Source organism: Balaenoptera borealis (assembly GCF_965194805.1).
Source record: "Balaenoptera borealis genome assembly, contig: HAP1_SCAFFOLD_1787, whole genome shotgun sequence".
NCBI classification, from domain to species: domain Eukaryota; kingdom Metazoa; phylum Chordata; class Mammalia; order Artiodactyla; family Balaenopteridae; genus Balaenoptera; species Balaenoptera borealis.
The window spans coordinates 24,826-37,436 of record NW_028122460.1 but is presented as its reverse complement, the minus strand read 5'-3'; the positions used below and the strand labels follow the sequence as shown (position 1 = coordinate 37,436).

Sequence of the window (12,611 nt, the reverse complement as noted above, 5' to 3'; positions counted from 1 at the left end):
CCCCATCAGTGAAGAAACTCGTACCTCATAATAGGAAAAACAGGCCTAAAGATTCAATGTGTGTCTTGGGAGGTCCCATCTATGCGATATCTTCCTGGGACCAGAAAAGGCCCCAGGAAGATCCATCTCTGCACCCCTGAAAGCTTACCACCAAGGAAAATGACTAGGTCCATAGATTTCCTCCCTCAAACCAGCTTACCTCACACATAGATCATTAGCAACTCCGCCCTTACTCACATTATCACAGTCACAAGAGTGGTTAGGGAGAAAAGCACTAACCAGGGGAACTAAAACAGAGGCAATCCAGGCCAAGCTGGGCTGGTGGCAGATATCTTGCTCCTTACGCTCGGGTGCATAATGCGACTCACCACAGTGCCTTTTTCACAGACCCTTTTGAACGTTTCTCCACAGAATCCAACAGCTCAAGTTAGTTCATGACGCTTCAAGGTCAACAATCGTCAAGAGAAAAACATGCAATATGTCTTACAATGTTGGATTCCTTACAAACAGGACAAGGAGATAACCATGTAGACAAAACCAGAGCATTTGAAAACATCTGTATTCTACAAACACACCAGTGAATGCTATAAATAAGGTACTATGACATAAAACAAAATGAAAACTAGATGTGAGACTCTTCTCTTCAGTGTACAGACTTCATGGCAGTTGCTGCACACTATCTAGCTACTTAGATCTTTAACTCTCTGTTCTGTTAATACCAAATGAGGCCCAAGTGTGTCAACCTGTTTCCCACAGAAACCAAAAAGTCTACATGCATCTCTTTTCTCCTGTGCCCTTTCACCTTACCTGCTCCCAATTCTCCACCAACGTCCTCCTCTTTCTCTAATTATTCTCCTCTTCATTTTGCTTGGCCTTGCCCCCAAGCATGCAAGACAGAGAGTCCTAGAGGTCCAAGATTCTAGAGTGGCTGTTTGCAAGGCGGAGGAGATTACAGTAACTGCCACACTGTATATACTTCTGTGCAAAGAAAAAGGGACAGTGTTCAGAATGTCTCTCACATATAACAAGAGCTGGAGATGGCAGGATACCTGTGTGGCCCAAGGAACTAGAGCTAGCAAATTATGGGCCAAACAATTGCAACCAAAGGCTGGAAGAGGAAAGGTCTGCAACCAGCTCTGTCTCCTAGCTCTCTGGTATTTGCTGCCAACGGGCAGAGTCTATTTCGTGAAGCATCAAGCACTGAAAAGAAGACTCCTGCTGCTGGAAGGTGACAGGAAGTAACGTCCAATGCAAGATCAAGGCTTGTCCTCGAAGCAATGCCCATAATGGAAGAAAAAAAAAAAAGAGAAAGCGGAAGAGAAACGTTAAGTCGCAAGTCCAACCTGGCCCCCAGCCTAGCCCAGCCCAAGGAAGGTAGGAGTCAAGGAGAAGAAACTAAAAGAGAAGAGCCTTGGACCACAACATTCTCCACAAGGTACACTCAACAAACTTCACCCTACTCTTGAACCAAGTTACAAAAAGAGCTTCTTAATCCCTACTTTGGCTCCTTAAAAGCTGCTATCAGTTCACTCATTAGACACATATGATTTCAGAACAACTGTAATAGTTCAAACTAGATGGCTCTTTCCTTCCTAAGGATTATTAATTAAAGAAGATCTATATAGCTCTAAGTATATGATACATAAAATAGAATACTCTGTAGAATATAAGTAACTCTTAGTTCAGTGTATTAATGAACGTCTGTAAGAAATGTGGCAATGATTTCCCTAATGGAAGAGCCTGGGGGAGGTAAATCTGTCTTCTAGGATTTCCTCCCCAGAGCTCAGAAACTCAGGTGTTGTTTTAGCTCTCCTACACTCTCTTCACCCAAGCCCGCCTTCCTGTTGGGGATCGGACCTCCCTATTGGCTCTCTCATACCTTTCAACTGCCTGCTTTGTGACATCACTCTCCTACCAAACCTACTACCACTTGGTAGAGCCTTGGGGTTTCCGTGGAGCTGTTTGGACCAGTAACCAGTGACCTCTGTACTGGACACGTGCGCCGTTCAGCTGCAGCCACTCGGACATCCTCTAGTGTTGTCTCCTCATCCCTGGTACCTGCAGTGGATGCTTCCTCTTCTCTGACCATGTCAGGTAAGAAAAGAAACTTTGGAAAGTTTTGCGTTCGATTTCTTTTGCCCCTAAATTGAGTAAGTAGGAGATTCAAAATAGCATGGAATAATGAGGGAAAGTATTGAACTACAAGTCTGGAGACCTAATTTCAGTTTTGACTTTGACGTTTACTATCTGTGTGACTTTGGACAAATCACTGGCTGTCTCACAAAGCCTGTTGCTTTCCTTAACTGTTACGTTAGGATACCACGTTGGGTTGATCACTCTGATCCCCTTCTTTTCCAGTATTGAGCCTTAAAGGGTACCCATGTAGAAAACGAAATCAGACACTTCTCAAGAGTGTTTCAACAGAAACATAGAAAAGCCAGGGGACATAGAAAACTAGCAATATATACCAAGATGTTTCATCTCTAATGGTCTCCCTCCACTAGGATTTCGACTAGTTGAAAAGAGAGAATAGGGAGAGAGGATGGAGAGTACTGGGCTCTACAGGGAGGCACAGAGTCGAGCGTAAGGAAGTTTAGGATGGTTTTCATTAGCACAGGCCAACAGGCACCAAGAGATGGGAGAAAATGTAAGAATGAAGAGGGAAAGCATAGAGGAGCTCTCAAGAAAAACGGAGTTTGCAATGGAATGCTGATGGGAACCAAAGATTTTCAATTAAAGCAGAAACAGCACAGAGGGAAACCTGCTCAGAGCAGGGCAAAACCAAGTTGATGGTAGCAAACCCTTACATTAACAGACTAAGAAGGAAAGTAAGGCCAGAACAGGGGATCACCAGGAAAGGCAGCTTATCAGAAAAGTCATACTCCGTTTTCTTTCTTTTATTGCCTCTCTGAATACAGTTGGCCACTTGACAGTTTTGAATATAAACATTTTAGAAATACGTTTTAGAAATGATGCCTCCTATAAACAAGCAACCACAGTGGTTATCTAGGGGGCTGCTTTTCAGTGTTTTATTCTTTCTAATTTTTAAACTAGGTAGACATTTCACCAATTCAACATTTTAAGTGATATCTTCTAAATTGAATCAGAAGGACTATTTTCCTTGGTGTGATATGTAGGTTCTAAGGCAAGGCTGCTTTTCATTTTTACAGTTATTTCCTTCCTAACACAGAGAGCACATTGATCAACAGCCATCGTTCGCTTGTAGAGCTTAGCTACCGAAGAAGAAGAAGAAAAAGTCAAGCCCCACATCTCTAATTCCCCCCCCCACTTAGGGAATTCCCTGGCGGTCCAGTGCTTAGGACTCGGTGCTTTCACGGCCAGGGCCACGCGGCGCGGCCAAAGAAACAAAACAAACAAACATCCACGTTTATCGAAAACCATATTGTGGAGTCCTGTGGATTTTCTTACATTTGAAAATCTTTTTTAATTGGATTCTAGGCATGATGGTTTTTTGAGGTTTTGGGATGCCATCTTCTTGGATGCTGAAGATGATTCTAATCTAAGTTCTAGGATAAATCCAAAAACCTTCCTGATACATTTTAAGCTTCCTTTCTGCTTATTATATAAGCTATATTCATTGAAATATATATTTCTCCTAGGCTTAATACCTCTTACTTGCTGGGTAAAAATATGAAGGAGCACAATAATGAAACTCTTTTACACTTATTATTTTGCTGTCTGCTTCGTACCGGTTTTCATTGAAATACTTGTCTATATGTGTTGTGGCTACCTATACATGCACATTTATTGCATTCTGTTGCTTGTTATGCATTTTTTACTGACATACCTTCTCTGTCTGTATGCATTGGCTAGGAATTCATTCACCTCTATCACCTCCATCGTGTCTTCTGGTTAATAGTATTCACTAAAATAGAGTGGGCAAAATTCACTTTCATAATATTGCATGGATAGTACAGAATGCCATTTGTTAGTAAATTCATTAGGCTTCGATACTTGCCACATACCCCAGTTTTCATTAATATCTATGGATTTCTTTTTCGTTAACGTAATATGCTTGTCATGATTTTTCTTTGTCTTTCTAGAACTTATTGTATCTTCCTCCATATAAATCATACGCAATAGATCAGCTTATTCATCTATTAATTATTACTGCTATTATTATTGGTGGTGGTGTTATAACCACTTTATAGGTGAGGAATCTGAAGTAATCAGATAACTTTTCCCTTTCCAAAAGCACTTAAGAAATCCACTTTCGGGTAATCATTTTGAGGTAGGATGAGAAACCAGGCTTGAAGAGGGCAAAAATGACTCTTTCAATTCACCAGTTGGACTGAGCTGTACGTCACCTCTAGGTAATAGCGTGGGAACTGCACAAGCAAAGGGAGACACTGAAGACGACCATGGTAATAGCCGTACTGTTTTCTAATGGACAAAAAAAATGCCTATATTATAAGTTCTATTTCTCCTGCTTTCTGGCAGTATCATGCTCAGAGTGGAGTCCTGGCAAGGAAGTCAGGATACTTAGGTTCTGAAACCTGGTAATGATACTAACATAATGAGAGAACTTGAACAAGTCAACCCGACCTCTCTGAGCCTCAGTTTCCTTACTCACGAAATGAGACTGAGAACATCGAAGTTCTCTAAGGGCCTCCTAGTTCTAAAATGCTTCCAGTCTAGGAAATAGCATAGAAGTCAATACGAGTGCAGGCTGAAGGGAAAGACAGGGCAGGGAGAAGGTTGCTTCCAGCCTAGAGAACAATCTCTGAACCACACCACTTGGCTCTTCTGCCCGTCTGTGCCCAAGATGGGAGCACAGGCAGTTAATAGAGAAGAGTGGAAAACTGCTCAGTCCTTACAGCCATCATTAACTGTCTGATTTTGGGTTTCTCAGGAAGTAGTGATAGTAGAGGTGTCCTGATAGCAAGAACCTTCAGATGATGCCGTTCCTCAAACGTAGTGAGAATTTCTCAACCTCCCTGAGTTTTTCATGACCCTCTTGTTCTTACAGAAAATTTCCAACATCCATCTCTACTTGGAACTCTAAATTCTCTGCAGCATTCTCCTCCTGTGGTGAGCAATGCAACTTCCCTAACACGAAGTGTCTGCAACTTCTCCAGAGTCTCTGCCCCTGCCGTCAGTTCGGCATCGGCTACTGGTACCCCTTTCCAGACACTCATGGGTAGTGCCTACCTTTACCAACATTCTAGCACGACTATGTTATCTGGAGTTACTGACCACAGCCAGATCTCCACTTCAGCTGCTTCCTATCCAGGTGTTCTTGAGTGGGACATCACAGCAAGCACTGAAAAGAATTCTTCTTCACTCGGAGACTTTACTCTGGCACTCACTGACCGCCACACAGCTGCCTCCTCCATGTTTCTGGCAGCCCAGGATGATAAAACTTCAGACGCCAAGAACATGGTCCCTCTACATCCATCGCTTTCTGCCAGCCTTGCTCAGGGAACACCATCTCAGATTCCAAATCAGGGGCAGAGCCGCCTGCCACTTCCCTGCCAGGAAGGAAGCCAGGTATATTACTATAACCAAGGCACACTGGAGTCTTTACTGTATGGAGAACTTGGCTCCTGCCCGCAATCCTACGGCTCGGCGTCATACACAGGAAGTCGGGCCTCTGGGCAACCAGAAATGGGAATGGGACTGAAGGAGATTCAGCCCACAAATATCCGACCACCAGCTTCCACCTCTGCAGTCTGCCACCCTGTGTCTGCTCAACGCATCACAGAAACAAGTTTTCAAGGTGAGTATAACAAACGCCAGAGAAAGTTGAAGAATGAGGTCGGCACTCAAAAATGGGGTCAAATCGACAGCTGGGAAGGGGTGTAGAGGCAGGTAGAATTTAGATCCTGAGCCTTTAATAACCACTACCTTCGCTCAGTGCCCTCTGTTTTTAGACTCTCTATGAGAACACCTAGGGCTTCCCTGGTGGCGCCGTGGTTAAGAATCCGCCTGCCAATGCAATGCGGGGGACACGGGTTCGAGCCCTGGTCTGCGAAGATCCCACATGCCGTGCAGCAACTAAGCGCATGTGCCACAACGACGGAGCCTGCATTCTAGAGCCCGTGAGCCTCAACTACCGAAGCCCACGTGCCTACAGCCCATGCTCCGCAACAAAGAGAAGCCACCGCGATGAGAAGCCCGCACACCGCAACCAAGAGTAGCCCCTGCTAGCCGCCAACTAGAGAAAGCCCGTGCACAGCAATGAGAGACCCAGTGCAGCCAAAAAAATAAATACGTAGAATAAATAAGTTCAAACAGTAAATAAATACATAAACATAAATTACAAAAAAAAGAACACCTAATGCAGGTGGGAAGGTGGGAGGGCCACTGTAGAGGTCATCTATGCTACATGTACAAGAACCCCGAGAGCACACCAATCGGTACCACACTTTTCACTGCTGTAGCCGATCGTTCCCCCTGTACTGCCACACTGTAGCACTCCCTTCCCTCATCTACTGCTATAGTCTCTTCGGAAGGTGTTTCAGAACTCTTGTTATGAGAGTGCCAGTTGAACTGTCCTCACTTCCTTCATTTATACCAGGATTGAAGACCTTGTGGTCCGAGATCCTGTCCAGAGAGCAAGCAGGCTAAGACTCTGTCTTTGTTGATGTATTTCATCAGCAAGGGCTCTACCCCCTCTCCTAGTTCATGGTGTGACGTGTTCTTGGCCTCTCGGGAAAGTGGGGAGAATGGAAAGGACCCTATATGAGAATGCTAGGCTTTGTAAAACATTTCAGGTTTTTAAAAATAAGACTCATTTTGTATTGGACTTATAAACAGTCCTATGAAATACAAAGCGAGCCGAGAATCAGCGACAGGAAAGGCTCACCAGTAAGAATTACAACAGTCACCGCTTACCTCGTAGCATAGGGCACTGTCCGTGATCCTTAAGAAGAGTTAGTAGAAATGCCTTGCCCATCTTGCCCCTGAACCCCTTGAAAGGTACACGACTGCTGTGTTGGTGTTTAGGGGGAGCATCTCACTTACCAGGGACTGACTTCTCCCTTGATCCCTTTGTAGGGATGGAGACCTCCCCCCTGGTGATGAAAAATTCCCTGGGATTGCAACCTCCAAGCCAGACGTTTTGTGTGACACAAAGTCAAGAACTCCCCAAGTCCTGCAGTAGCAGAAACAGCCACATACTTGAGAGTAACCCACCATCTGAACTTGGGGACATTTCAGTGACAGCTCCAGTCCAGAGTGCCAGGCGTCTCCTGGCCCTGCCTCCAGCTCCAAGCCAGGGACAAATAGAGAGTAAGCACGTGGATGATATCAAAACCAAGCTTTCAAAGCCTCTGGATGCCTACCAGATCCCAACAGAGAACCAAGATCCTCCACTACTCCCTTTAGGAATCCCTGATATTCACCAGCCGCTGGCCTGCACCGATCCCCTCAGCCAAGAGGAGCAGCCTGGTTCTGAAAATGCTGATCTGGGAGAGAACAGCCGGAGTCGTCAGGACCTAGGGACACTTGAAAATGGGATTGAACCTAGCAGTGGTCTTGCAGACATTACTACACTGGCGGAGGATATTCACCTTCCCCAGCTCTTTAATCCTTTGAAAGATCTTGATCAATCCCAAGGTCCCAACGTGATCAAAGCTAAAGACACCAGAGCCATTAAGGTGAATCAGGTGCAGGAAAAGCCAAGTGTCATAAAGGTTCCCTCTGATCAACCCAGGAAGAACAAACAGAAAGCCTCTGAGCCTATCAGTGGCGCTCCCAAGGCCAAAATCCAGCCAAAGAATCCAGAGTGCCTGTTAGGGGGAGAAGTGGTTACATGCCACGCTGCAGTCAGTGACAGGGCTCCTGTGAACACGGCCAAGCACTCTCAAGGCAAACCTCAGAAAGCTGCATCCAGAAAGATCAGCAAAACTAAGAGCCACGGGCAGGAAAAGACCAAAAGGACCAGAGGGAGAAACAAGGCTGAGGAGAACAAGCAGTCAGGGAACAAAGTCAAGGCAGAAGAGAAGCCAGCAATCCCCCACACGAAGCGAAAGGAACACCAAACTGAGCTTCTCCAACAGAGCTTTCAAAAGCCTCGAACCTCCCTTGGCGTGCGCATGCTGGAGTCTGTGAAGGTTCTTCATGCGCTGGGGAAGAAGAATGAGACGAAAACTGGGCTCTCTTCCTGTCGGCTCTTGGGAAAGTCAAGCAACCCCAAAGACCCCCAGCCACCCCCAGCTATCCAGCCATGGCGGCATACCCCACGTGAGGGGAAGGGTCCTGAGAAAACGCAAGTCCAAGCCCAGAAACCAGACAGCAGTGCTGAAACAGAGTGTCCGTCTCCAGCCCAGTATGAGCGGCCTCCTCCTGGGAAGGTCAAGTTGATACCTCTGCCTTTTTCTGCCTGGGACAAGCCTCAAGCTCGACCCGCTCCTCGGAGGCCACAGTCTCTGGCCTCACATCGGCCTGCTGGGGCTTACCGTGCCCAGCCTGGTTCTACTGACTCAGCTCAACCTGCTGCAGCCAATTCATCCCAGCCAGCTCCTGCCTCTTTGCCAGGCCCCGCCAAACCAGCTCAGCCAACTGTGACCAACCCAACCCAACCGGCTTGGCCCAACCATACCCAGCCTCGTGTCCCTCAGTCTGCTGCTCCTAGGCCTGCACCCTCCAAAACTTCATCTGGCGCTCCTCTCCAGCGGGAGCCTGTTCCCCCTGCTGTGAATAAGCGCCAGTCCCCACCCAAGCTCCAAACCCACTTTCTACTCCAAGACTTCAGCAAGCAACGAGTTCCATGGAGGGAACCCAACGTGCCTGAGCCAGTCATGTCAAAGCCCATCGAACAAGAGCAGAGGCCAGAGCGAGAGGCCATGAAGAGGCGGGCTCAACAACAACGGGAGAATGCTGCCAGATACACCTCTTCGGGCAAGCTGCAATTTTTCACCGAGAGGGAAAACGAAATGGAAATTGCCGACTACTACGGATACGTCAAGTGAGAGCTGCTAGGATTCTTGGTGCCACCTTGGCTACCAGCTGTTCTTCCATACACAGGTAAGACAGGTATAGAACTGAATAAGTAAATGGAATACAATTAATAGACGAGTAACAAACCTTTCGAATTTTCAGATGCTGCTAACTGGGGCGTGAGAAAGGAAGGACTGAAAGTTGGATGGGAGAATGAAGGAAAGGGGTAAAAACTGAGCAAAGAGGAAGGAACTTGGCCCAGGGCTAGGAAGGCCAAAAGAGACGTATGGATTTAGGAAAGGAAGCAGGAGCGAGGATGAAATGGCAGAAGTAAAAAGCAGGGTCAGAGGTCTGGGTTGAAAGAACACAATTGGAGTAGAGTTGAAGGTGACAGAAGATGAGTCTAGGTTTACTAGGAGAAATAGAAAAAGTCTCTCGGGGACGCTGGCCTTAAGTCTCACAACCACCAGATAGGTATTTCAGAAAACAAGAGGTTCAGGACACATCTCTGAAAGGTCTGAGTTGCCTTATTCAGGTGTGACTGTAGTGGGGGAATAGGGAAATCTACCAGAGAAGTGGCTAGGGCTCAGAGTTATCCTAGGGGCAGCTGACGACAGGGGCAGAGCCAAGGGAACTGCTGGATCAGGAGGCCCACGAACAAAGCAGGGGCATAGCCGCCTGTCACTTCCCTGCCAGGAAGGAAGCCAGGTATATTACTGTAACCAAGGCACACTGGGGTCTTTACTGTATGGAGAACTTGGCTCCTGCCCGCAATCCTACGGCTCGGCGTCACACACAGGAAGTAGGGCCTCTGGGCAACCAGAAATGGGAATGGGACTGAAGGAGATTCAGCCCACAAATATCCGACCACCAGCTTCCACCTCTGCAGTCTGCCACCCTGTGTCTGCTCAACGCATCACAGAAACAAGTTTTCAAGGTGAGTATACAGACGGCAGAGAAAAGTTGAACAATGAGGTCAGCATTCAAAAATGGGGTCAAATCGACAGCTGGGAAGGGGTGTAGAGACAGGTAGAATTTAGATCCTGAGCCTTTAATAACCACTACCTTCTCTCAGTGCTCTCTGTTTTTAGACTCTATATGAGAACACCTAGGGCTTCCCTGGTGGCGCCTGCCAATGCAGGGGACACGGGTTCGAGCCCTGGTCTGCGAAGATCCCACATGCCGTGCAGCAACTAAGCGCATGTGCCACGACGACGGAGCCTGCATTCTAGAGCCCGTGAGCCTCAACTACCGAAGCCCACGTGCCTACAGCCCATGCTCCGCAACAAGAGAAGCCACCGCGATGAGATGCCCGCACACCGCAACCGAGAGTAGCCCCCGCTAGCCGCCAACTAGAGAAAGCCCGTGCACAGCAATGAGAGACCCAGTGCAGCCAAAAACATAAATACGTAGAATAAATAAGTTCAAACAGTAAATAAATACATAAACATAAATTACAAAAAAAAAGAACACCTAATGCAGGTGGGAAGGTGGGAGGGCCACCGTAGAGGTCATCTATGCTACATGTACAAGAACCCCGAGAGCACACCAATCGGTACCACACTTTTCACTGCTGTAGCCGATCGTTCCCCCTGTACTGCCACACTGTAGCACTCCCTTCCCTCATCTACTGCTATAGTCTCTTCGGAAGGTGTTTCCGAACTCTTGTTATGAGAGTGCCAGTTGAACTGTCCTCACTTCCTTCATTTATACCAGGATTGAAGACCTTGTGGTCCGAGATCCTGTCCAGAGAGCAAGCAGGCTAAGGCTCTGTCTTTGTTGATGTATTTCATCAGAAAGGGCTCTACCCCCTCTCCTAGTTCATGGTGTGAAGTGTTCTTGGCCTCTCGGGAAAGTGGGGAGAATGGAAAGGACCCTATATGAGAATGCTAGGCTCTGTAAAACATTTCAGGTTTTTAAAAATAAGACTCATTTTGTATTGGACTGACAACAGTCCTATGAAATACAAAGAAGGCCGAGAATCAGTGACAGGAAAGGATCACCAGTAAGAACTACAGCAGTCACCGCTTACCTCGTAGCATAGGGCACTGTCCGTGATCCTTAAGAAGAGTTAGTAGAAATGCCTTGCCCATCTTGCCCCTGAACCCCTTGAAAGGTACACGACTGCTGTGTTGGTGTTTAGGGGGAGCATCTCACTTACCAGGGACTGACTTCTCCCTTGATTCCTCTGTAGTGATGGAGACTTCCCCGCTGATGAAAAATTCCCTGGGATTGCAACCTCCAAGCCAGACAGCTTTCCTATGGAATGACAGAGAACTTGTCAAGGTGAAACACCAGTCTGCGGGAGAAAGGGAGGAAGAGAATGATGGAAATCGTTTCTGGGAAACTATTTTTACATTATGTGTTGTTTGTTCCCGGTAAATAAACTGAAATCTTCTTAACAGTACAACAAAATCTAAACCACTAAAGCCAACAATACAGGAGTATAACGTTCGACAAAAATTTCTTTGGCTGCGCAGCATGTGGGATCTTAGCTCCCCAACCAGGGATTGAACCCACGCCTGCTGCGTTGGAAGCGCAGAGTCTTCACCACGGGACCACCGGGGAAGTCCCAGGACTATCACTTTTAAAGGAGAAGGTACAAACCCCTCGGTTCTATGAACTGGAGATTTTTAGTAAGAAGTCAATATATTTGTTGTTAGGCACATTTTATGTTAGGCTGTCTCCCTGCACAGGATGCAGGCGCCTTGAGAATGGAAGTCATATCCCTCTATAGTACGTCCCTCTTCTTTCTGCTTTGCAGTTTGCTGCTCCACTTGTTCAACCCCACCTAGTAATAACCTATACTTCCCTTGTTCCTGTTTTCCCATCTGGAAAACAGACAAAAGGCAACCAAACAACGCAAAGGTCTCAACAAATAAGGGATATCCAAAACCAGAGATGGCCAGAACTTCTGTACCCCTGATGAAATAGTCCTCATACAAAACCTGATAATCAAATTCCTTAATGCTAGGAATCACAGTGAAAAATAGTATCTGAACTGACTTCTGTCAGATGAGTGAGAACTAAGGTTAATTCAGTGTATCTGAAGCATAGAAAGTGAGGGCAAAAGTGGCACAAGATGGGGCTAGAGAAGCAGAGAGGATTCTAGACCACGCAGAGTCTTAAAGGCCAACAGTGTGTTTTCTATTCTCAAAACAATGTTTGTGAGCGATGTTTATGAGCAACGTTCCAACTTGCTTTGAAGGTTTCTTGTGTGAAGAGTGGATTGGAAGGAAACAAGATATATGGACACTAGTTAGGACCTAATCGCAACAGACAGGCAAGTTCAGTATTAGGAAGTTGAGGAAGAGCTGGCTGACAGATTCCAAAGAAATTCAGGAGATGAACTGAAGCGGGCTTAATGGGGTAGGAGATGGAGGAAAGGAAGGTCTTAGGGAATTCAAGGGTTTACTGCACACATGAGCAAAGTCTCAAAATTAATCATTTGAACGTACAGAGGCGGATCTCCCAAATGACACCGGTTAGGAAGCAACGGTACGCCCTTTAGAATTCCTAGAGACAACACAAATCAACTGTTTCGATGGAAAATTCGGCGGGACTCTTGATTTCCATGGGAATACAGAGAAAAGAGACACTGATCTGGCTTGCAGGTATATTTAGGAAGCTGTTAGCCGGACATCACCTACTAGTATCATGTAAGTAGGCCGTCCGAAGTAGGAAGCTTAGGGGAAAAACCTGGAGGA

The 12,611-nt window shown here is 46.5% G+C and overlaps 1 protein-coding gene across 1 annotated transcript in view; it reads right to left on the bottom strand.

Moving 5' to 3' along the window:
* LOC309622194 (uncharacterized protein) overlaps positions 1–12,611 on the bottom strand; it is a gene marked incomplete at its 5' end in the record, with an annotated part of 79,363 nt that overhangs the window by 46,899 nt on the left and 19,853 nt on the right. Inside the window, one exon of the mRNA XM_082409320.1 lies at positions 11,066–11,203. Within this exon, the coding sequence (XP_082265446.1) occupies positions 11,066–11,203 (138 nt within the window). The remainder of the gene's footprint in view (positions 1–11,065; positions 11,204–12,611) is intronic.